At 34.0% G+C, this 27,592-nt stretch overlaps 1 protein-coding gene and 1 long non-coding RNA gene across 2 annotated transcripts; both read right to left on the bottom strand.

The window, feature by feature from the left end:
• Positions 1-1,045: 1,045 nt before the first annotated feature.
• LOC114382193 (late embryogenesis abundant protein At1g64065-like) lies at positions 1,046-1,904 on the bottom strand (the record flags this gene model as incomplete). The annotated part of the gene is made up of 1 exon (XM_028341453.1): positions 1,046-1,904. A coding segment is annotated over one exon (594 nt), but the record flags the coding sequence as incomplete, so codon positions are not given.
• Positions 1,905-3,990: 2,086 nt separating this feature from the next.
• LOC114382194 lies at positions 3,991-15,065 on the bottom strand. The gene is made up of 3 exons (XR_003660207.1): positions 14,641-15,065; positions 4,635-14,434; positions 3,991-4,540 (listed from the first exon to the last, which is right to left on the bottom strand). It is a non-coding gene; the product is annotated as an uncharacterized LOC114382194 (long non-coding RNA).
• Between the last annotated feature and the right edge of the window lie 12,527 nt (positions 15,066-27,592).

The following is a 27,592-nucleotide window of genomic DNA, read 5'->3' as shown; positions in this document are numbered from 1 at the left end:
TAGGTGTACCCAGCATTATTGCTGGTGCACCCAGCACTAACCATGAAAAGACAGAAATACCCCTTACGGATCAAGTTGATCCGTAAGTTAATTTTTAAGACTTACGGATCAACTTGATCTGTAAGTCTTTTACGGATCAAGTTGATCTATAAGTTGATTTTTAAGACTTACGAATCAACTTGATCTGTAAGTCTTTTACGGATCAACTTCAAGTTGATCTGTAAGTTTTTTATGGATCAAGTTGATCCGTAAGTCTTAAAAATCAACTTACGAATCAACTTAATCTGTAAGGGAAGAAATTAGTAGGGGTAGTTTTGTCATTTTTAAAGAATGTTGGGTGCACCAGCAATTATGCTGGGTGCACCTAGCAACACTCAAAATTAAAAGCTTTGAAGTCATGGGAGCCCAACCCTCCATTCAATTTTCTTGTCTCTTCGATCATCTACATCACTAACCCCAAAAGAAGGTAATGAAACGGTAACTAACGCAACATTTTTCTACGAAGCGTTGCATTAAGATCCAATTTACAACGACTTCAGTAGTACTGCTCGCTCAAGTTAGAGAATGAAAGACATTGGAACTCCACTCTAAAGCATTTAAGCTTATACCAGCGAATTTAGTAGTAGTATTCGGCATTGTTAAAGGGGAATATGATAAGACTATTAGTTGCTCAGATGGATCAAAGGATAAAAATGGCTGAAGTCATTAGGGGAGAAAGAGGGAAGAAAAATTGCATAAACATGAAACATTGTCACATTGAAATGCTTCTTTCTGCACTAGGAGCAAATTTACAATACTTCTGTAAAACCTATCCCATTGTTTAGTTAACAAACTTTAAATATATACAGTTTCCTCTCAATTTTTTGTTTTGAAAGAAAAAATGATCACACATGTCAGGTGTTATAACTTGCGGGTAGGAGTACATGCAATAACAGGACTGAAATTTTTTTCCTGCTTTGGGGTCACAAAATTGCTTTGCTACTGGAATAATAAATATCAACAGATATGTCTAATGCTTTGAATTCTAAAAAAATAGTATTAATTATAGCAGGGTATCAATTCCTTAATAAAATTAAAAGTGGAAGGAAAGAAATACCCTGTAATTACATATTAATTAAAACTACAAATTGCATAAAGATGTGGAGCTTAACTTAAAGGGAGAGTGTAGGTCGAGACCGTCTAGTATGATACAAATCACAACTACAAATGAAACAAAGTGAAATATGAACAAAATTAATTCATCATTAAGCAATACGTGTATAGTCTACTAATCTAAAGTCTAGTTTCACTCTTGAACTAAAAACCTCTAATCAAAGTTTTGTCTTGTATTGGCACTCTTGGTTCCCAACAGTTCCATTAGAAAGATTAATTGCAACATCACAAGAAGTGGAGGAAACCACATGGACTTTGATAAAGCCTAAGATGCTGACTTTCCCAGACATCCTCACGAAAGTGCTTAGGGGCAATGTACCAGATGTGACATCAGATAAAAGCTGAGAATTGGAGAGCAAACGGTCGGCCATAATGGTGTGGGTGAGATTGAATCCTTTGGTCTCACCGGATGAAATCTCTCCGGCAGAGATCGGGACTTCACCTATCAGCTGCCCTCTGTAATTGAGGTGGGCAGCGCTGTCTGAATACTGGAATCCCACCTTGTTCGGGTTCTTCACTGAGACATCCACTCCCAAGGTCACATTCAAATCTACCCTTAGTTTTACTGGATCCAAGCTCACGTGAAAGTCCTCTAGCTTCGTTGAGTCCACTATGGTAACAGGATGCTTGGCTTTGAACACTGTCAACGCTAGTATCACAATTAGCAATACAATTGCAATCACAACACCTGTCACCGTCAGGCACACTTTTCTCCCTTTACCAGATCCTACCTTTATTCTGCTTGTTCCTTCTCATCAGCCTATATTGTCAAGAAAATGTTAAAAACATATACAGTAAGCAAATGTTAAAAACATATACAGTGATGTCATACCAACTACCAAGTATATTTGGGGTATTTGTTTCTTATATATACATGTAAATGTACTGGATGTTTGGAGGGAAATATAACAACTTACAGGGTTGTCCTCTCCAGTGATTTCAGATACAAAGTTTATAATCTTAATTTTTCAAATTTCATTTCCTTTCTAACAAATGCAAAAGGCCATAACTTTCCAATATTTAGTTTCCTTGTCGGCTCGATCGAAAGACAAGAAAGGTGAAAATTGGTATACCTGGGAATGCAATTGAGGTTATCAGGGGTGGGTGTTGGTCGCATACATCCACCGCAAATCAAAGATGAAATCTCTCAAAATGCAATCCTAATTCAAGTCAGGATAAAGACTCGTATTAAAGCATTATAATTTCTAACAAAGACATATATATAACTTACAAACCCTAAAGGTAACTTACCTTCAAAGGATCCGTTATCAAATGATAGTCGGCAGTCACGAAAATTGAGAAGAGAAACTGTTGAACGGGGATGCGTAGGATTACACTTTAAAGGCTGTTCAACGGAACTGCCATTAAAAGCGGAGTGATGGTATTGCTTTTTTGCTTGACAGAACCGAAGAACTAACTACATCCACAGTTGACACTTTGACATTCGAAGATGTACTACAATTTCCCCCCTTTTTAATCGACTCTAATACACTATTTTTTTTATAATACACTTTATCTAATAGTACATACTACAACTCTACTGAATGAAGATACTTTCAATAGGTTAAAATAATGTTTGCTATACTTATTTTCATTTAGAAAAATATTAATTTTAAAAAGAAAATTATCAAAAAGTTTAGTATAAAAAAGGTCAAATGACTTATTTGGACTAACAACACATAAGAATAGATAGACACAAAACAAAGGAGTAGAGTGCCTCTTACAAAATATAGAAAAATAGAGAGAACCGACACGGAAACAGATTAAATAATAAATAATTGGAGGAAAAGAAGAAAACAAGGAATGATACTCAATCAATTGTTAACAGCAGAGTCTATCACAAGATTTGGTAGTAGTTTTCAATCAAAGAGGTCTCATTCAAGTCAAGGGTTTGAGTTTGCAAAAGATGTGAGAACACTTGTAGTAACCACATTTAAAGAACATTCAATGCAAGGGAATAGTCACTGAAGTCTGAACAATCAGAATAAGTGGTGTTAACATAGTTGTCAATAGCAGCCGTTGCGGCCGCTATAGCAGCAGGGCGGAGCAGAGTGGCACCCATCCGCGACGGGCACATGTGTAGCGGCGCAGTTTTGGGTCGCGGCGGAGCGGTGCGGGTTGCAGAGCGGTTTTTTGCGCCGCTACTTCGAAGCACTGGTGGTTCTGAGTGGGTTCGGTGGTTCTGTTTTCTGTTGCTTCTTCTACTTTGTTCTTCCCAGAGAGAGAGGGAAGAGAGAGGGAGGGAGGGAGGGAGAGAGAGAGAGAGGGCTCTATGTTGCGGCGCGGTTTCAATATATCATTAGGGGATTCAGCAAAAAAAAACATATATACCACTAGGGTTGGCTTATGTAGAGGCAAACAATATTAATATATAATAATAATGCTAATAATTAAATATTACAGAAATAATATTAAATAAATATAATAATATCATAATTTTATAGTATTAAAAACTTGTATATATATATATATATATATATATATATATATATATATATATATTTGTTTTAAAGTTTAACATATCTAGTTAAATTGTAGCCAAACAATATTAATATATAATAATAATGTTAATAATTAAATAATATAAAAATAATATTAAATAAATATAACAATATCATAATTTTATGATATTAAAAACTTACATATATATATTTATATTTTTGTTTTAAAGTTTAACATATCTAGTTAAATGGTAGCCAAACAATATTAATATATAATAATAATGTTAATAATTAAATAATATAGAAATAATATTAAATAAATATAATAATATCATAATTTTATAATATTAAAAACTTATATATATATTTATATTTTTTTTGAACATATATATATATATATTATTAATTATTTAACATATATAAAAAAACATTAGAATAGTTAGTTAAAATCTGGCATACACTCTACCTATTCAAACACAATTTTAGTTAGATAAAAATGCATTAAATCTTACAGTTTCGAACAGTCAATTACAGAATTATTTGAGTGCATTCATTTGTATAATATGCATAGCAAATTGCTATCTAATTACTCAAGTTTATGTTTCTGTTCCTAATAATTTGCAAAAAAAATTGTCAACATGTATTTGGTAAATGAAGGTGTTTGAAGATATCTAGCTTTTTGAGAGCCACATTGTTACGTACTGAACCAGAAAATGAAATAAAAGTTTAATCTTCATTTCTAAAAACTCAATCTCTGCCCTGGTATCTATGTGATACAGCAGATATGTGAAATTGAACCAACATTCACAAAAAAGGTAGCAAGCAGCAAGCTGCCTATGCTTAATAATGCAATTATAAAATATTGACTTTACCTGCATGCCAAATTTAACAAGAGATTGGAAATATTGACTAAGAAAAGCACCAACCAACACAGGAAGAAACACAACCTGGTGAGGGAGAATGAAGAGGCAATTGAAAGGAGATGACAAAGGGACATCACAACAAATCAGAGACAGACAACATTTAAGAAGGAAGGCTTACTTTCAATGTTGATATCAACAAGTCAATTACATCCACAACTTAATATTTTCCAACAAATTGAGCTGTCAAAAAGGGAGTCATGATCCACAATGTTAATTTTTCAGCTAGTCAACGAGGGAAAAAGTTTACAGTTTATGAAAGGTAGTATTAAATGATAAAATATAATAACTCAATTACTATTCAACAATAAAATATAAAAACACAGTTTCCCCCTCCCCCATCTTCCTCTCTGAAAACCTAAATAACTGCTCAACAGGGTTGAATTTAATAAAGGCCACACTTCAGTACACATCTGGTGGAGAAACCTTAAAACTGAGGTAAGCCATTGTCTGTGGGAGCCCACATTCAGTAAAGAAACTATGTTAGGCTTCCTATTCTAAAAACAAATTTGATGAGTTTCAATGTGGTTTCAACAATAATAAGTATAGAATCTATAGATATGAGACCTTGGATTTGGCACCTGATCCCTACTAAAATAATCACATTTCTCAGCATTTTAAATATATTCAAGCTGGAACCATGCATTCTCATTCCTAAGCAATGATCAAATTAAGGTATGTTTAGAAGAGCTTATTTAAAGTTTACTTTGGCTTATCTTCAGTAAGCATTCTAGGATAAATAATGAAAACAACTTATATCTTATGTGAAAATAGTTTAAACTGATTTCTTCAATTATAAAAATAAATTATATGATATCTAAGTGCTTATACAATAATAGACAGACTCAAGTTTTAAAGAGAAAGAAAAAAACCAGCATGTATGAGGAAGAAGTCAGCTAAACATGTATGGTGCATTTGGCTAAAATGCAGTGCTAAGTAAAATCTCAAATACATTGTCAATTTTTAGGTGTTCACAGTAGATGCACCAGAGAAAAAATAATAATACAAGTGATAATGTAAAAAGTTATTCCCAAGATATATCAATTGACCCGCTTTAATTACATGTAACAATTGTCAGTACAGATTCGTAAGTTTTAATTGGTGGAAAATAAAGTACAGAAACAAAGTTCTTGCTGCAAGGATTACATGAAGAAAGAAACAAAGTTACAGAGGCATGCCATGAACCAAAATCGATAAGATACAAGAGGGAGAAAGGGAAACCAGATCTGAATTTGACAACAATGAAAGACTTCAACTAGCAAAAGTCAATGCGAGTGAATGGGGAGAGAAGAGTGTACCTATCACTTGGAGATTGAAGTGCGAACAAACGATCTGAATCGATGTTAGGGTTTGTGAAGGCATAGGGTTCTTGGTACTGAGGTTTGTTTGATTCTAAAATTTGGGGATGCTAGCACTCGGGGTTGGTAATTGGTAAACCGGGTTAGGTTGTTTAATAATTGCGTCGGCTGAGTTGGGCTGCTGTGGGTGTGGGCTGAAAATGTAACCCATATGGACAGGCCCATGTCATTAACAAACCTTTTTTTCTTCTTCTCACCCTCTACTTCTTTAGCTTTTTGTAAAAGTAGTTTCCGTAAATTGCGCTGTTTAATTTTATATAATAGTTTCCGTTAAGGATATTTTTGTCAAAACAATAAAGGTGAGGGTGCCAAGATTAAACCGACTATCAATATCATGGGCCTTATGGACATAAGTTAAGGAGCTGCTCTATCCAAAAAAATTATTAAATTATATATATTAAGTCTTATTCATTATCACAATTTCATAACTTTTTTTTATTTCTTAAAGTTGTAGAACATACAATTTATTAAAAATATTATACTTCTATTCTTCTTATAGGATACTTGTATTTATTAAAAACATTATACTTCTATTTTAAATGTCTCATTTTACATGATAACCCATTTTTTTCACATTACTTTTATCCCTCCTATTAATGTTGTTAACTAACATTAATTAAAATATGTGAACAAACAAAATTATTTTAACATTTTCATTTTAAAACCAAAATTATCCTTTCTAACAATTGAAGAAGATGCAACTTTTGATTGAGATATTATATCGAACATCTAACCATAAAAAATAAATATTTCAAACAAAGGAGTTAAAAACTGGCATAACACTAAAATTTGAAATAAAAAATCATATTCAATCAATAGACATTGCTAGAAATTCGTCTAAGAAAAAATGCAACAACTAAATGACCTAACACGCACAGAAAAATTGAACTAAAAAAAAGAAGGAAAGATATTAACACATGTGTATCAACAAAGTGAGTTCACATTCAACAAAAAGTTAGATTCAAGTCTAATTGGAGGAAAAAGAAAAAGAAAGAAGAGTGTTATAATATTTTCCGGTTGAAAATGATGACATCTTTTATGGAGTTAAGAGGAAGGAAGTGAAAATATTTTAAACATAAATTTTCATAAGTCATGTGACTAATACATGCTTACTTTCTATTAAATTATTGAATAGTGTTTAGGAGAGAGGGGGTCTGAGTGTAATATAAACTAGATAATTAATAGTTTTTTTTGTAGGATAGTAAAAGATATCATGTGCAATTTAAAAAAAAAACGTGTGCGAGTGTAATTTAATCTTAAATTACTACCTAAACTTTTAATTTGCGTTATTACCATAAATTTTTTTATGTTTGATTTTAGTATTTGTTGTAAGTCAAGGTCCATTAAGTGATGTTGTGTCATGTTACTTAACTGATAATATGACGTTCTACTAGTTTGTCACGACAAACTAAAAAGCACAATTTTCTTTAAAAAAAAAATACACGCGACAATCTTGTTTGACTCTTTGATGACATAACAAGTTATTGGACAACCAATGTAGCAATCATGTTATCAAATAACATTGTTACTTAATAACAGACTAAAATTTTAGAAAAATAAAAGACCAAAAACACAATATTATTTAGAGACAAAAAATACAATTTTTGAAAAAAAAATAGAACCAAAAACTGAATTAACTCTAAAAATACAAGAGACATAATAAATAAAAGTAGTTACTAACCAAAATATAAGGAAAATAACATGACATAGTAATGGGTTAAATAGATTTTTATATCCAAGTGTTGAATCTTTTAACAATATGAAATTCATTTTAATTTTGAGATGTAAGGCTTTCATATACTCCCAATAATGGTTCTGACTTTTATGATTCTGATGCTAGTAATAAGCCTTCTTTTTTATTTTAATCCTAATAATTTTTGTCAATTTTGATTTTTCTAAAATTTTCTTTTATTGTTTTAGTATGTGTTGGTATTTCCTAATGATATTACAATCATATATTAAAGAAAAATTTAAATAATGGGGCTAAAATAAATATTTTCCAATATAAAAACTATATAAGAAAATTATAATATTTTTAGTCTTAGATAAAATATCATAGATCTAGGTCAAAATGTATTGGATCAAACACTAATCTCATTCACAAAACGTAATTGTCACTAGTTCAAGAAAATTTTATATATGAAAGAAATCAAATACAAATTCTTCAACTAAATAAATCATTCACCCACATCCACATCTAAAATAAACAAGAATTGACACTATTGTGTCAATTATATAATTTAAACAAATTTACAGTTTTAAAATTATTATAACAATGACAAAATCTTATAAAAAAACTAAAGTAGAGAAATATTTTATAGGGGTTAGAAATATATTTGTTTTTTTTTTTCAAACTCTATGATTTCAATTAATATTTACAAATCCTTTATTTTTTAAGAAAATCCTACAAATTTAATACCGAAGCGACAAAAGTATTTTCAACAATAGGAAGTATAAAAAATATAAACCAAGGCCAATTACACAAATACGCTTCAGATCAAAATCCACACTAAACAGGAATAGCACATACCTAGGAATTTCATAATTTAAATAGGACCAAAATGTTGAGCAAAAATAGTCTTGTTATAAATGACTTAAAAATATTACCATTTCCCTTTATTTTATTGTTTTTACAAAAACAAGGTAAAATACTTGCATTTCCTTACTGCTTGAAAACAAATAATGGTAAAATGTATACAATACCTTGTTCATCATATTCCACTGACCAACTTGGGGTAAACAATTCTTTTCTTTCAAGCAAAGGGAAATCTAATTTCATTGAAAATTATATCTTTGGAGATGTATATTCTGTCATCTGCAGCAAGGCATTTAGAGCCTTCGTGGGAAAGAGAGTAACCCAAAAATATACATTCTTTAGACCTTGGTTGCAGCTTGTGCTGATTATAGGACCTGAGAAGAGGAAAACAGGCACAGCCAAAGACTTTGAGGAATTTGTATTTTGGCAGCTTGTGAAACAGTCTTTGATAAGGTACTTCATTTTCAATTGCTAAATAAGGAAGTCTATTTATTAGGTAAACACTAGAAATGACAGCATGATCCCAATAGTCAAGTGTCATTGAGGCATGAGACAACATAGTTAAAACTGTTTCTAGTATGTGTCCGTGTTTCCTCTCCACAATCCCATTCTAATGGTGCATATGAGGACAGATTGGTCAATGCATAATACCAAGATTGGTAAGATACTTAGAGAAATGCCTATATTCATCTCCCAACAGCTTTAATAGGTAGGTTTAATTGAGTTTTAAACATAGTTTGAAACTGTTTAAAAATAGTTAGGGTGTCTGATTTACTTTTTAACAAGTATAGCCAAGTAAATATGTTGTGTGCATCAACAAAGATTGTGATGGTACCAGCCTAATCTCTCGTTTTATTACTTTTGTAGTACAAATGCACATCTAGGGATTGGAGCCTAGCCTCCCTAACCAACCACCGTGATTACTCCCGAATGAGTAATTCCAGGCTGTCCATCTCTATTTATAGGTGACAACTAACTAACTAACTGCCTTTAACTGACTTGAATAGTTACAAGGCTAACTACTAACTAATCCTGGTTCTGGCTGGTGCTCCGTCTTCCTCTTATACTTTCCATGTGTCCTTCCTTCATACACTTGCTTAATCGGTAACCTAACAGATTGCATGATATCTGTAACCAGTGCTGGACACAAGAGGAGAAGGACCCCACAAATCAGTATAGATAAGTTCAAAAGGAGTGGAATAGACACTAAGAGAAGGGGAGGAAGGAAGTCTATGGGATTTACCAATGCAACAATGTGAACAAAAGTCAGAACCTGTTTTATTGATCATAGGCAGATTACAGAGTTTGAATACAAGTTTCATAGTATCAACAATAGGATGTCCAAATCTAGAATGCCAAGTGGCAAAAGAAATAGAACTATTAGAAATTGTATTTACAACAGAAGCATCATTAATACTATTTACATAATTGGAAACAAAATTTGAAGAAGATGCTCTGAAGACAGGTTCTGAAACATCAGATGAAATGGCATTGATAGTGAAATGAGACTTGAGTTGCTGTCTAGATGACTAAAGCAGATTAGGGAATTGGTAAAGGTTATCAGCACCAGCCAACCCTTGAAGAAGGACCTCTTTAGAGACAAGAGATTTGACCAAGCAAAACTAAGAATGAAACTCAAGAATAGAGTTATTTCTACAAAACTGACTGACACTCATCAAGTTTTTGGTTATAGAAGGAACAAATAGCCGGTTCTTAAGAACAAGAGGAGTTTGCGAATTAAAAGGAGGTTACACCTTATGAATTGATTTTAATCCCTGACCATTACCAATAGTAATTTGATCTGGTCCTTCAAAGGGTGTGGTCTGTTGAATATTTTGAGAAACATTTGTAACATGGTGAGATGCACCTAAATCTGGATACCAATTTTGTGGAGAGGAGCACTGAGCACGAGTTAGATGAGCTTGTGGTGGTGGATTTTTGCGTTGAGGTGGAGCATTCCGATATGGAGGCTGATTAGGATATGAATGGGAAGATTGAGTGGGATATTGGTTTGGATGTTGGTTAGTGGGATACTGATTTTGGTATTGGTTTGGGTGTTGGTTCTTTTGATTGTGATTTTGATTTGAGTACTGATTCTGATTTGGATAGGCCATTGGTTGAGTAGAGACATAGTTATCATCATGCCTGTAATAGCAATAGGAAGCCACATGACCATATTTATGATAGATTTGACACTTAATGTTAGACTATCTACCACCATGACCATAGTTGCGACCACCACCACAACCATCGCGAGAGAAATTGCAGCAACTTCCACAACAATTGTTGAGGAAACGATTACCTCCATAGTAGTTATTGTAGATCGGGTTAGTGCTGTGAGCAGCACTGTGTTGAGCCTAAGCAAGATTGGCTTGCAGCTCTGGAGTAGTGTAGGAACACACTTGCTTCGAGGAATTGAGGCAAAAATTAGGTTTAAAAACTTTAGTGAGATTGATGGAAGCAATTGATTTCTTGCAAGACTTGTCAATGCGAGTCTCATGAGCAAGAAGAAAAGTTTTGACTTCATCAATCGTGAGAGGCTCAAACCTATAACTAATAAGCATAACCAATGACTCAAATTCATCTGGTAATCTGTCAAGAACTATATCAACATGTTCATTAGCCGGAACAAATTCTCCAATAGACGAAAGCGAATCATTCAGCGAAATATTACGAAGCTGCTTCTTCCCAAAAAATGCTAGGACCAAGAAGTTGCACACTTGTTCTTATTGTTTGTGCACTATGCACCGACGATGGCAGAGTTGGGTCAATGCGAACCAGGTGATGCGGTGCACCACACACATGTGGGTGGAAGTGGGGATTGACAGGGACAGGAAGGTGAGGATGGCAACAAACAACGATTCAGATATTACGAGGGGGTTAGACAAAAATCTAAGGATCTATCCATTTGCAGCACTATACAACAAGACCTAATAGAGGATGGGACTATGGCCTTCAGATATTTCTGCACCACAAATATTTCAATCCAACATCATCATCATCATGCTTATGCTAAAAATCTTGTTTCCTTTTTCAACTCACGCATGCAAAGTCCCACCCCAATGAGAAACAACAAGAACAAGTGTGCAACTGAGAACCTATTTGTGGATTTGACAGAAAAATAGTGGTGATTTTTAGCTGTCACTATTTGTAAATTAAACTGCCAGAATTCGCATCCTAAAGACATCAACGTCATTTGACGAAAAGGAACTAATTGAGACATTTTAAGAAAATTTAAGGACCAAATTGAAGAGTTTTAAAATTTGGTGACCAAATTGATAATTAAGCTTTTTAAAAAACTAAAAATACTATAAATTTTACTATGAGAAAAAAAATTATCATTTAATATTTTTTATCTGTGGGAGAATCAAAATGTGAGAGAGGTACAATAACTCACGCATCTTACTCAACTAACTGAGATGGACCCCTTACACTAATCATTTAATTTGAAGGAGTAAAACCATAATTAAATTTTTTTGTTTATTATAGTTGTGACATGAAGACCCGATGCTCATTCTCAAATCTTTAGCTCATTCTCATTTGCTAGCTCAAAAAGCTTGCAAATAGGGGTTGCGGTGCTTTCAATGCTCTCATTCCCTATCATCCCTCACTCTCGGACAAGGCGTTGAAACATTTTAATTTTTAATATGCTTTGCTCGTTCTTTATCTTTGCTCTTTATCTCATTCTAACCTAATTTTGTTTGCCTTAATTTCTTGCATTGCTAGGCTTTGCACTTCTTATTTGTTTCAATGTAAATCTTCTCCTCTCTCTCATTTTGACCTAATTTTGGATGATTTGAGATAAAAACATAGGTTTTGCACTTTTATTTTGTTTCAGTGTCATAAAGTAGTCACGTTGAGATTTGAGAATGACATGTAAGAGTTTAATGAATTTGTTGTAATTATTTTGTTTTATGAGCTGTAAGTGTGATGATAGATTTACATATTTTATTCATTTTCATGTGTTGTAGAAGAAGCAAGATAATTCAAATGTTGTTTAGAGCAAGTTAATGTTGGTGACACACAACGTAGCTTACCTTGGTTGCATCAGGTTTGTTTCATAGCTTAGTAAACTATAAGTTTTTATCAAATTGCTTTTACATTGTGTCAGTTTATCTCTGCTACTGTCACATAGAAGCAAAAAGTATTAGAGTCTCATTGAACTTATGAGAAGGAAGAGAGGCTTTTTTATGTTTTAATCCTTTTTTTTATCAAATAGCTTACTAGTTGAATAATACACTATCATTAAAACATTAGTTGAATATATCCATCTTGTCCTGATAAATTCGATCAATTATTGTTATTTGGGGATTCAAAACGATTTCTACCAAATTTCTAATTATTTCATACTTTACTTTATTGGGAAAAACTCGTTCTACATCGGTTAGAGATAGTGCCAAGATAGAATATATAAGTGGGGACAACCCTCCCCCTATGAGCTAGCTTTTGAGGTGAGGATTGTCTTTCACTTATATATTCTATTTTGACACTATCTCTAACCGATGTAAGACTTGGGTTTTTCCAATACACCCCCTCACGCCCAACATTTTTGGGCTTGGTGCGTGCATAACATAGTGGGTGACCCGTTTAATGGATATAAGACAGATTTTGATATCATCTTAGAATGTAAGTTTGGACCTGAACTCGACCCCAATAACTAGTTCATAGGGTGAGGCTTGTCCCCACTTATATACTCTATCTTGGCACTAACCAATGTGAAACTCGAATTTTTCCCAATATACTTTAGCATAGGTTCGAGTAACAAGCACAAAATGACAATTGATGATAGTGTTGGCAATCACGTAGCAATGAAATGGATAAGCATCATAGCTAGAAAGTAATTCTAAAACTATTCATGACAATGAAGATACACTTAGGCACCAAAAGGTTTTAGTTATGCATAATGCTTGGTTTTGTTCATACCTAGTAAAACTTAATTAGGATCATACCCAAGTATTCCAAATTCCATGGTTTCTTTATGTTGGAAGGGGATCTCCATGAGAGCAGCCTCGGCAAAAGGTGTTTCTTTCTCAAAGGAACTTGTGTTTTTGGACATGATGTCCACAAAATTATCTAATTGCAGAAATGGGGAAAAGTGCTTCAATAATGAAATAAAAAAATGGATTATATTTTTCCACTTCGTCCAGGAACTTCTGAATCTGCATTGTTCTATCATTTATATCCTCTGCCATGTGCTGTCTGATTCATGTGCTCACAGTTGTTACAGATAAGACATGGCTTACTAACTTATGATTGTTGTTCAGTCATCCAGGTCCAATATCCAGTAGAAACAATTAATATTATTTCCTTTTCAGAGTCCACAAGCCAGCTTCTTGAAGTGCAGGTAGTCAACAATTTTTGTCATATACTCATGAATCATAACCACAAGTCCACAACGACTTAATCTGATTTTGTTAATCTAATCCAATCTTGGTAATCTAATCGTAGGCAATTTAATCCAATTTTGCAATTTCTATGATTTCAGTCTGTGAACTTGGAAAAGTAGCTTGCTAAGGTACGCTTTTCTCTAGTCATTTTATGCAGTCATTTGGGTATACCATTCTAAAGGAAATCTACTAAGTCTTTATCTAAATTAATTATGTAATGTCATTCTCTGTTTTCTATTTTTTTCCCACCAAATTTATGAGAATTCAAGAGTAGATTAGTATGTTAGTTGCATTAGATTAAAACTTATCATGTGTAGATTTGTATGTTTTCCAGATCAGAATTAACACATAACAAAGATAGGCACAAAAACAACAAAGATCCAATGCATCAATCAAAACAAAACTGTAACAACCAACTCAAACCTTAGCACACACTACCAATTATTCATACTTTGGCCTATTCGGAATTTGCCCTGTTTTGCAAAGGAGATAAAGCCTCACCCTGTATCTATGTGCATGTCTTCAAACCAAAACTGAAAAACTAGATACCCAAGTACAAATGCATCAAACATACTGACTTGAAAGAACTGCGACATGTACATTCCGCACCAATCAATCAATTATTCTCACTTTCCCTTTCCTGCATATTCACAAACACACGGTGCTCACTACCTAGCTCGACCCCAAACTCATCCAAATCCACACCCACTAAGAAATCAATCAGTGAAAAACATATAAATGAAATAAAAAAACAAAATATAAATCAATAAAATCAAAATTGAAACAACAATCAAAGAAAAAACGAAACACGGATTATTGATCTCTGAGATAGGAAGAGAGATGAACCAGTTATGACCACCGTGCGTGCGAGAGAGATTGCTCTGAACCACCGCGAGCAAGCGGAAACAGCGTCGAGCGAGAGTGGGAGCTAGGGTTGCGAGCGAGAGTGAGGCCGCAGTGTGTGCGTGTGAGAATTTCCAAATTCTCTTGTTTTAGTTAACTAGCCCGTGAGCCCATGCCGATGCACGGGCATACTCTTATTTGTGTATTGAAACTAGTTTTACGCTCGTGCAGACGTCGGGACTTATATCTTGTAAGTGGTATAAATGTTATGTAGATAGTTTTTTTTAAAGGATTGATTGTAAAGAAAAATGAAAAAAAAAAATAAAAAATTGGCAAGACTAAAAAGAGACACACAGGGAAATACAAATGTTGAAAATAATGCAACACAATTGAACACAACAGTCACCCACAGAAATATCGAACCTTCTTGTTTGCACAAAGCCATGAGAAGACGAACTTGCAGAAAGAGGTGTTGTTTTTTTCAAGCAAAGGCATAAACGACAAACAACAAAATCAATGTCTAAAGATAAACATCAGAAAATATGAGGTTTAGGAAATAATAGCAACCATCCATCCAAAAATAAGGCAAAAAAATAAAGATGTGCTCCAACAAAATTAGAAAGCAAAACAAAAATCTTTAGAAGAAATTGTAAATTATGTGAGGAGGTAGTTAATATGTTGTTGGATATGCATGTCAAACGGGATAAAAATACTAATGTCGTTGGATGATAACAAAAGGAAAAATTGTTCAAAATGTTAAAAAATACAAAATAATTTTGTTCATTGAAGAAAAGTCAGTCGTCAAAGTTGATGTCGTCGTTGTCCCATTCAATATATTTCCTGATCGGCAGTTCCCATGCATGGTCATCAAACCGGTAGTATAAGACTACCTCATCTCCGGGCATCAATCTTTTTTTCATGAAGAAAGTGGAACCATGGGTCAGCAATTGATGGCGTATCATTGTGGATGGTAACATCCCACTGGGTGCATTTTGCCAGTCCACACTGAAGGGTAATAAATTTTTTGGAACCATAGACAAATCTAGAAGCTACTGTTGGAAGAATCTGTATGAACAACGAAAAGAATGGTCAAATAATTTGATCAGGAAGGAATGAGCAGGCAATGGAAGGAAAAAAAACAATTACAAATGATTATAAATGATAAAAGGTGCAATAAAACCCACCAAAGGGAGGCTGAGCTGTATCATCTCCTTTGTGACATCAGTTGTAAAAATATGTCTACCGGATGATACAACGGGCTTTACACACAACTGCATGTGTGTAGGTCCGATGACATCAACGGAGAAAGTAGTATTTTTGTCAAAAGCAACAAAACGAAGAATGACACTCTCATTTAGATCGTGTGCCCTTCTGAATTCCTTTAGGCCATCATCAAAAAAACATTTGCTACCATACGTCCTTACTTGAATGAAATGTTTGTTGCCATCATAGTGGAATAAAACATACTTTGGGTATCTGTACATCCATTGGCTATGAAAAGAGAATGGGACTTGCAAAAGGTTCTGCATCGAAAAGAAGTCAACAGAAGTAGGTAATAAAAAAATGAAAATGATGTTAAGTGAACCATGTTTGTGAGTGTGAAGGAAAATTTACGACAGAGGGTCATATTTAGAAACTATTTACGGATTAGGGTCCCTTTCGAAAGTAATTGTTGGGGGGGTCTATTTTGTGTTGGATGCCGCCAGCTGCACCAGCGATACCGACGATGCCGCCACTAGCTCTGGCGAGAATGCTGCTGATGTGGCTGGGTGCCGCCAGCACCAATTGCGGTTCAAGGTGTGCCGCCACTAGCTCCAGCGAGATACTTGCTGACAGGGCAACCCGCCAATACCAATGGCGGGACATTTGCAACGTGGATCGGTCCCGCCATTGGTTCTTGCGAGACCAACGTGGATACCATGCATGCGAGGTTCTGCCTTCACGCCTTCACACACCAGCTACTAGGGCACTGGTTCTGCCTTCACACACCAGCTACTAGGGCACTGTTTGCAGGTTAGGATGACATGCAGCAGGCTAGGGCATTGATGATTTGCAAGCTAGGGCATGGGCATGCTGAGGGTTCACATGGATACAGTTTTATATTCACATGCATACAATTTTAATGGACTGTAATTTTTTATTGTAGAGATGATCACACATGCATCGTGTAAATTGCCTTTAAATAAGAGCATTTGTAAGAACAAAATTTCACACTGAAGAGAAAAGCAAAGTAGTCTGAAGAGAGAAACAAAGTAGTCCCAAGAGAGAAAGAAAGGCAGGAAAAGTTTTCTTGAAGTTTGCTGATTCCATCCTGAAAGTTATTTATTTATTTAAAGTAAGGATATTTTGTATTTATTTAAAGGAATGATTTTTTATTGAGTCAATTTTTTAAAGCCTTCTTTCATTTTGTTTGAAGTGTAGTAATTTTGTGAATTAGATTTTTTATTTAAAAATTAATAGCAGTAAGCCTCTTTTTTTTATGATTTTTGTGTTTGAAATTTTTTTAAGTGTAACCCTTCCATTTTGTGTCTGAAATTTTTTTGAAGTTGAGGAATTTTTCATAGAGCAAGCAAATAGATTTTTTTATTTGTATCATTGACAAAATATTTAATTGAAGTAATAATTGTTTTTTTAGAAAAAAATTTGAACGTGAAGTTTAAGCGTATTAATTATTGTAATTAGGCCTTACAAATATTTACCTGATTCACTTCTAGTTTAAGCGTATTAATTTTGTGAATTAGATTTTTTATTTAAAAATTATTAGCAGTAATTATTTGTAAGCCTTTTTTTATGGTTTTTGTGTCTGAAATTTTTTTAAGTGTAACCCTTCCATTTATAACCCTTCCATTTTGTGTCTGAAATTTTTTTGAAGTTGAGGAATTTTTCATAGAGCAAGCAAATAGATTTTTTTTTATTTTTATCATTGACAAAATATTTAATTGAAGTAATAATTGTTTTTTTAGAAAAAAATTTGAACGTGAAGTTTAAGCGTAATAATTATTGTAATTAGGCCTTACAAATATTTACCTGATTCCCTTCTAGTTTAAGCTAATTAATTTTGTGAATTAGATGTTTTATTTAAAAATTATTAGCAGTAATTATTTGTAAGCCTTTTTTTTATGGTTTTTGTGTCTGAAATTTATTTAAGTGTAACCCTTCCATTTATAACCCTTTCATTTTGTGTTTGAAATTTTTTTGAAGTTGAGGAATTTTTGATAAATTATTTAATTAGAGTAATTTTTTTTAGAATAAAGTATGGATGTGTAGTTTAAGTTTAACAGAGCAAGCAAATATATATTTTTATTTGTATCATTGACAAAATATTTAATTGAAGTAATAATTTTTTTTGTTAGACTAAAATTTGAAGGTAAAGTTTAAGTCTATTAATTTTTTGAATTATAATTTTTATTTTAAAATTATTATGAGTAATTATTTGTAATCCTCTTTGTTCATGGTTTTTGTGGCTTAAAAATTTGATGTGTGACCGTTTCAGTTATAAACTTTTGTTGATGGTATTTGTAAGTTAAAAATATTTAGAGGTGACTCTTCAAGTTTTTGAAGTTAAGGAATTTTTTTTGAATTATTTAATTGGAGTAATAATTTTTTTGTTAGAATGACGTATCAATGTGTAGTTTAAGTTTAATAGAGGAAGCAAATAGATTTGTTTATTTTTATCATTCACAAAATATTTAATTGAAGTAATAATTTTTTTATTTAGAAACAAATTTTAACGTGAAGTTTAAGGTTATTAATTTTTGTAATTAGGTTTTTTACCTTGAAGTTATTTTAATAATGTTTAATTATTTACAAGCCTTTGTTCATGGGTGGACAGACCTTACAAATAATTACTTGATTCCCTTCTAGTTTTTTGAAGTTAGAATGAAATTTTAATCTGTAGTTTAAGTTTAAGTTTAAGTTAGTAGATGAAGCAAGCAAATACACTTATTTATTTTAAAACTACTGTTGTTATGATTAATTATTTTTAATTTTGTTCATGTAGGTATATCATGAATTCAATTATTACAGCGTTGTATTTCAACGGAAGAGTATATGAAGACAATGATGGTGTAATATTTGAAGGCAGTAAAAAGGCGATTCAGATTAAACACGGAATTAGTTTCAATGCTTTGAAAAAAAAATTGGAGATAAGGTAAAGTTAGAAAATAATGAAATTATTTCTACTATAAGTTGTAGATTTTTAGTTTCAGGAAAATATGTTGCATTGCAAATTTGTGATGACAAGATGTTGAAACTATGATCGAAAGTTTTCAACAACAACAACAAATGTCAGTTCTAGAATTATACGTAGAAAAGGATGTTGCTGGTGGTTCTATGTTTCATGCTGCAAATTCTGTTACGTCATGTGGACATAATGTATCTCATCATGTGTCGGAACTGCCAAGAAATATAAGCAATTTGCATGATGATGATGATTATCTTGCGTCTAACTCATACGTTGAAGAGTCTTTCGATGAAGGTGATAGTGTTGATGGAATATCTGATACAGACGATGAAGTCACCGACATCGTTGAACCAGTTTCAATTGTTCACCCAACTGAAGGTAAATTTTATGAAATACAAAATTAGTTGAATACATCTATCTTTTTATGAGAATTGTATTTAATGGTAACTAAATACGAGTAGTTTGTTGATGTGATTTTTTTTTAAATTATTAGGTGTACCAAGAATTCAAAATCCATTTTGGAATGATGCTTTACATTATAATAATATCAATTGGAGTCATCTGGACGAGGAGGACATTTGTGGTTTGGACATGCCAACGAATTTTAATGTTGGACAAGAATTATATGTTGGCATGGATTTTGACAGTAAAGATGCAGTAAAAAATGCACTGAAACAATATGTGATGAATGTGCATCAAAGTTTTAAGGTTGTTGAAACGAAATCACACAAATATATCGTTTGTTGCCCCAACAACAACGCAAAGTCTCCTTGCCCTTTTTATATGAGGGCAATTTTATCTAAAAAAACTGATGCATGGAAAGTGACACAATGGGGTGGACCACACACATGTCTAAATATGACTATGACACAAGACCATGAGAAGCTTGATTCAGATTTAATTGTGACTTGCGTAGTAGGTACGTTATTTATGTTCATATTATCCTACTTTTGTGTTATTTGTTATTTTAATTACAGACATGATCAGAGAAGATCCATCAATAAAAATTTCTTTGATTCAAGAAAGGATAAATAATGAATTTTCCTATAAGGTTTCATACAGAAAAGCATGGATGGCAAAACAAAAGGCGATTGCAATTGAATATGGCGATTGGGAAGAGTCATATGTGAAACTTTCGTCATGGCTAACACACATGCAAAATCATTCTCCTGGCTCTTACTTTCAAATACTACATGACGATTTTATTGTTGGTAATAGGGTGAGTCGCGAACATCGTCAATTTCACAGAGTATTTTGGACATTTGGTCAATGCAAAGAGGCTTTTAAGTACTGTAAGCCAATCATACAAGTTGACGGCACACATTTATACGGGAAATACCGTGGGACCCTATTAATGGCCACATCACAAGATGGAAATGGTGGTGTTCTTCCTCTAGCATTCGCGGTGGTCGAAGGTGAGATGTTAACAGCATGGTCATGGTTTTTGGCCCACTTGCGTGAACACGTCACAGATAAAAATGGAATTTGTCTAATATCTGATCGTCACGCGAGTATAAAGTCTGTTGTCGCTAACGAAGTACTTGGTTGGCAACCTCTCCACGGTTATCATGTGTACTGCGTCCGACACATAGCGAGCAATTTTAATCGCAAATACAACAACGCGAAACAAAAAGAGATGTTCAAGAAATTGGGTAAGGTTTATTTTATAAATGAAGTTAATTTTCTCTTTCATATCTACCTACAACTTTTGATGGTAACAAACTTGATGCAGCGTACACTCCTTGCAAGCATGTGTTTGATCAAAATTTAGAAAAAATTCGTTAATTGAGTCCAGCCATAGCAACATGGATTGATCGCATTTCAAAGGAAAAATGGAGCATGACTTACGATACATCTGGACAAAGATATGGTCACATGACAACCAATCTCTCAGAATGTGTGAATATGGTGTTGAAGGATTGTCGCAGCATACCCATAACAGCATTGGTCAAGTCAACATATAGCAGGTGCCGAAAGTACTTTGTTGATCGTGGTCGCCAAGCCCAAAGACAATTAAGTGAAGGACAAGTATATTGTTCTAAGCTTGTTAAAGAACTTAGAAAAAATCAAGAACAAGATTGTTCGCACATCGTTCGTGTGTATGATATCCACTCCACAAGGTTTGAAGTAGAGGAGACCTTCAACCTTATAACGCAACATGGTGGACAAAAGTGGGTAGTTAACTTGAATGGCCATTATTGTCAATGCGGAAGGTATTCTGTGCTTCACTATCCATATTCACACATTATTGCAGCTTGTGGTTACGTGAGCATGAACTACTACCAATATATAGATGTTGTTTACACGAATGAGCACATCTTAAAAGCATACTCCGCACAGTGGTGGCCTCTTAGGAATGAAGCGGCAATTCCTCCTTCTGATGAGGCATGGACACTAATCCCTGACCCAACTACAATTCATGCGAAAGGTCGGTCAAAATCAACAAGGATAAGGAATGAGATAGATTGGCTCGAACCATCTGAACACCGACAAAAATGTAGTAGATGTGGAGCAGAAGGGCACAATAGGCGCCGATGTCCAATGCAATCTGACCGGGGGAGTAATTCATTTAATTGATTTATGTATGTTAGATGAGTGACTTGTATTGCTTTAGGTTTTGTTCAATGTATTTACTTTGTGGTCTTCAATGAAATCGTCAGTTACTTATTTTTGAATGTGTACTTTTGTCAGCAAATTTATACATTACTTATTTTCAAAATTCATACTAAAGGAAAACTATGTAAAATGTTGTACTTAACGCCCTAAGCCCTAACCAATAACCCATAAGCCCTAATCCGTAACCCCTGAGCAAACAGGAAGGTTGGAAAAACTCTAGACTCATATGCATCTAATGAAATAAAATTACATTTAGAAGTTGAAATAAATGGAGTGGATCAATCCAGGTTGAGTGACATTGGTGTTCATCGTTAGTTAGAAACATTAGTTATTTTCTTTTCTCTACCTTAGTTTTTTTTTAACTATCTACAATGACAAACTATGGACTTAGTCATTATGGACTATCTGAAACATGGACTAAACCCAACTGAATAGACATTACAGAATAAACACTAAACACTACAGAATAAGACAACAGAGTAACACCTAAGGCTTAGGTTTTAAGGATTAAGGTTTAGGGTCTAAGCCTTAGGGTTTAGGGTTTTGGGATTAAGACTTAGGGGTTAGGGTCTTGGGTTTATGGTTAAGGGTTTAGGGTTTAGTGTCTAAGTCTTAGGGTTTAAGGTTTAAGGTTTAGGGTTTAGTGTCTAAGCCTTATGGTTTACGGCTTAGAGATTAGTGTTTATAAGTTAGGGTTAAGGGTTTAGTGTTTAGTGTCTAAGGGTTTAGGGTTGAGGGTCAAGGGTTTAGGGTTTATGGTGTATGGTTTAGAATTTAGGGTTAAGGGTTTAGGGTTTAGGGTTTAGGGTTTAGGGTTTATGGTTTAGTGCCTAAGGCTTAGGGTTTATGGTGTAAGGTTTAGGGTTTAGTGTCTAAGCCTTAGGGTTTACGGTTAGGGATTAATGTTTATAAGTTAGGGTTAAGGGTTTAGGGTTTAATGTTTAGGGTTTAGTGTCTAAGGGTTTAGGGTTTAGGGTTTAGGGTCAATGGTTTAGGGTTTAGGGTTTAGGGTTTAGTGTCTAAGCCTTATGGTTTTAGGTCTAAGCCTTAGGGTTATGGTTTAGGGTTTAGGGTGTATGGTTTAGAATTTAGGGTTAATGGTTTAGGGTTTATGGTTTAGTGTCTAAGTCTTAGGATTTAGTATTTAGGGTCTAAGCCTTAGGGTTTAGGGTTGAAATAAAATTACTCTAGAGTCATATGCATCTAATGAATAAAAATTACATTTAGAAGTTGAAATAAATGGAGTGGATCAAGCGAGGAATTCAAATGAGAAATTCATAAGTAAGCCTTAATAAACTGAATACCATACATTACGTGTGAAATTCAAATGAGAAATATGCAACAACATATTTAAACAGAGACATGCAAATCATTCATTTTGGTGTCCGTGATGCCGTGAGGATGTGCCACATGGTCGATCCCATCTTCGTGCTTGGCGATCAGGATTTCTTCTACCCCGATGCCTCCCCGCTTCTTCTTCGTCAGCCTCTGTAGAAAATTCGTGACGCAAATCAACACCTAATAAGTCACCCATATTAGGTATTGGTCCCGGTACATTCCATTGTGTTCCTAATGGGGCATTAGGTGTTGGAATTGGGCCATGATATTGCTGTGAAGGGGTCATAGAGGGCCATGAAAAATGATCTTGTGTTTCCGCAACACCACCAAACGAATGTTGGCTTGCAGAAGTATCAGTGTGATGACCCTGAAAAGGATACTGATACATCTGTGTCAGATACTGAGCAAATGTTTGTGGCGTGTAATACATTCCATGGCCACGCTCCGCCATTTGTTGGGAATATTCTTCCGCTTCAACAGCCTCCCTTCGTCTGTCTATGCCCTGAGTTTCAACACTTGATTGAAGAATGTGAAACTATTGTGCGGGAAATTGACGCTCTGATGCAGGACCATGTGACACTGGCTCAGTGATTCTCTCTTGCTCTTCGGATAAAATTGTAATTTTCTCCATATAAGGCACGGGATCATCAACTGTCCATGTATTCCTCCCTTGAGGAGACACCATGTATTGTAATGTCTCTGCAACTTCAGCCTATAATTATTAGGGTCAGAAAATTAATGGGCATCATTAAAAAAATGTTCAAGTTAAATATTCAAAAAAACAAAAAAATACCAATGTAGTCGTGTTTGCATTTTGTGGGTCAACACACATCTTTGTCTTTCGCCTATACCAGACCATGTAGTCCGAGTTAAAGCTCAATAGGCCCTCTTGTCGGGGATAAGCGTCGACCCTAAAAGCATGGCGATTGTTCCACTGATCAATCATTGGGGTGAACAATTGCCCCCAATTTTTGTCATGTTTCCCTTTTAATGTTATGCCATGAATGTTTAAGGGTTGCGAAGGAGACTCTGGAATTGGTTGCTGCATCCCAAATTGTCTCAATACTCTGTCCGGTTGGTGCCACTCAATAACTTGGAAACAAATTAGTGGCACCACCGCGCACCACGCGACACTTCCGAGTACACAAATGGGAGGCAACAATGATATAACAGTTGTTGTGTAAGGCTCCCACACAAACAGCATATAACAACATAGTTGTCAACATTTTAGTAAAATAACACATATCATTTTTTATTTTACAAATACAATACCATGTTCTTACCTCATGACATTTCATAATATCCAACTTGCGACGAAAAGCTCTCACATCATCATTGTCGATATGTTGGTTTCCACGTCGCAGCCACCTACAAAGATTAAAATTTAATATACCCTAAAACCATTTATTCTTTTGAAATGAAAAACGCTTTTAAAAATGACTAACCTGTGCCCCAGTGGTTTATTTTCTACTTGGGAAGGAGTCCTCTTTGGAGCCAAGGTTGGACATCATTCTCACGCCCACATTTGTAGTAAGATGCACATACCTCCGATTGATTTAGTTTTATAATTGGTGGCACTGCACATCTCTCTGTATAGAAAAGCAAGTACGGCAGGTCCCCATGCATATGTGCCACAGTCTTGAAAGTCACGTAAAAATTGAAGGTACCTTAGCGAAACTTTGTTACTGCTTTTGTCAACGAACAAGACACCTCCAATGAATCTCAGTATCCATGCACGGGCAAACCTTCATACTTGTTCTTCGTCGTCGTCGTTATTTATTTGTACAAAATGGTGAGCCAGCCAACTTAATTTAACCACACTACCTTTAATTTCACCTTCTTGTGGTCTGACTCCCAATAATTCCTTACATAAATCATCCTAATTAAGATTTGTTGGACCGATTAATGGTAAACCATCCACACGTATACCTAACAATATAGAGACGTCTTGGAGAGTAATAGTACACTCTCCGCATCTCATGTGAAACGTATGTGTTTCCGGCCTCCATCTTTCTATCAGAGCACTAATTAATGAGGCATTTATTTTTAAGTATCCCATCTTAATAATCCAGTAAAAACCAGATTGTCGAAGAAAATGAATAATTTGCTCTGGAATTTCTTCTTCCCCTTGATACGTAGGGACAACTCGTCTGATATGTAATTTTCGATCTTCTTCCCCATTCCAAACATGTTCTGAAACATGCTTAGGTTGCATCCATAATACATCATCATCGATAGGGCCAGACTTAATTTTAACATGTGATGGACATGACGATGAAGATGCCATTGCTACTGCAAAATAAAATATAATACAATAAATTCACAAATCAATTTATACATTATTTGTAGATAATATAAATTAAACTACGCACATTTATAAAAACGTTATTAAATATATAACAATAAATTTGTAATAAATAAAACTGGACAATTTTGAATATATTCTATAGATAATATAAAATACATGTGAAGACAAATTTAAATAAATAAATAAATATATTCTACAATTAACAAAAAAATAATTAAATAAAATATGGACTAACAAATTATTTATAATACAAACAAATATTGAAATGTAAAAAATTATTTAAACAATATATATACAAAAATAATAATAATGTACAATGTATCATATATTTAATAACGTAAATTTCCTAAAACAAATAATATTAACCTACAAACTAAAACTAACACTATCTTATCATATATATATATATAACTAAAAACTAAAAATAATTAACTCAAACAATATTAACTTATCAATTCATTTATTTAAAACTATACTATCTATATATAACATACAAAATTATAACATTAAAAAGGCAAATTTACGTGTATCTATTATTACAATTATTTATTTACATGTAAAATGCTTAATATTACAAAAACTAAAAATTTACGTTTGCCCTAAAATTTACAAATATATACCTAAAACTAATATTAACTTGTGCCTAATATTTCTACAGCTAGCTAATATTACGTATATTACGTGTGCCTAATATTTCTAAAGCTAATAATACGTGTGGCTGACTAAAAATATTTCTACAGCTAGCTAATATTACGTGTGTCTAATATTTCTACAGCTAGCTAATATTACGTATATTTCGTGTGTCTAATATTTCTAAAGATAATATTATTATATCACATATATAATATCTAAAAATATATACAACAAACCAAACTAACTAACATATATAATATCTAAAAATATATACAACAAACCAAACTAACTAACCTAACCTTCAAATATCTATTAATACATAAAAATTAAGAACAACATAGTAACTAACCTAACCTTACAATACCTATTAATCCTAATTAACCTAAACTTACAATACCTATTAATACTAACAAACCTACTATTTTTATAATATTAACAACAGAATATATAAATCAGAATATATAAATCTTATTTAAGAAAATCACTTACCAGGAATGAATTATGGAAGAGAAATACACAGCAAAGCAAAGTTGAAGGAAGCGCAGCACGCACACACTCTCACTGAAACTCAACAAAGGAGAAAGGAGAAAAGCTCAACTTGGAGAAGAGAAGAGAAGTTTACGTAAAAATTTACGTTGCTGGAGGTTTTTTTTTATAGAAGGAAACGTAAACAAGCAACGGTCAAAAGGCTAAGGCTACTCTGCGTTTTCAGTCCCTACTACTCTGCATGCTGCTGCCCTAAACACTGCAAAGCTGTAACCCTAAACACTGCAAATCTGTGACCCTGGGCTGAGCTTCATCACGTGATGCACCACGTATCTCGCTACTAGAGAAGGCGAGACCTTCTTTTCACATATCTCGCCACTATAGAAGGCGAGACCTTCTTCACTTGCCTACGTGGCCTGTATCGCCAGTGGCAATGGCGGTACCATCCACGTCACCACGTCTCGCCAGTGGAAATGGCGGTATCGTCCATGTCACGTCCTGTAACGCCAATGGCAATGGCGGGTCAAGCTTTATCGCCAGCACCATCAGCGACTTCCATGCAAAACAAACCCCCTCCGTAATTACTTTTAAAAGAGACCCCTTTAGGTAAATAGTTTCTAAAGGTGACCCCTTTACGTAAATTTTCCTGAGTGTGAATCCTGACCTTTTGAACATGTAATGGTGCAGTAAATCTGATGGTGGCTAAGCAATCGGATGAACGCTACAGGAATGAAATAAAAATAGTAAGCAACCAAGCAAACAAAGCAAAATAGATATAACAAAGATGAGAAGGAGAAATTGCATGAAAAAAGTTACAACAGTTGAGTGGGATCTGGAAGTGCTCATGTTTGTATGTTTACGTAAGATACGAAGGAGTTTAAAAGGCGATGTAGTATATATGTGTGTGTGTGTGTATATATATATGTGTGTGTGTGTGTGTGTGTGTGTGTGTGTGTGTATGCATTTTTTGGGTTTGTAACTGGTGGAGCGGTTAGTTCTTTAAAACCACCAATTAAATGGAGACTCCTCGATGGTTGGTGCAGAGAAGAGTTGCGAACAGTCACAACTGATAGACGTGAAGAGTGCTTTGCACGATTTTTATACAGTTCCCCGTATTAAAATTAGTGAGTATGAATGCATGATAATGATTACATCTAGTAGGGTATGTACCATGATTAGAATGCACCAAGGGGAAATACAGCAGTAGCAATTGTGCAGTGCATTTATTAAGCACGGGGTCTAACTCGTCTAACTTTGATTTGAGAGTGGAAAAGCTGGAATATACAATGTTGAGTTAGATGTTGTTGTAATAACAGGGATGAATATCGGCGTAATATTTGAATAGCATTTAAATGCGACATTTTTGAATTGTAGGATGGAAGCATACCTGT

This window comes from Glycine soja, chromosome 13, assembly GCF_004193775.1.
Source record: "Glycine soja cultivar W05 chromosome 13, ASM419377v2, whole genome shotgun sequence".
Lineage (NCBI taxonomy): Eukaryota > Viridiplantae > Streptophyta > Magnoliopsida > Fabales > Fabaceae > Glycine > Glycine soja.
This window is presented reverse-complemented; position numbering and strand designations above follow the sequence as displayed.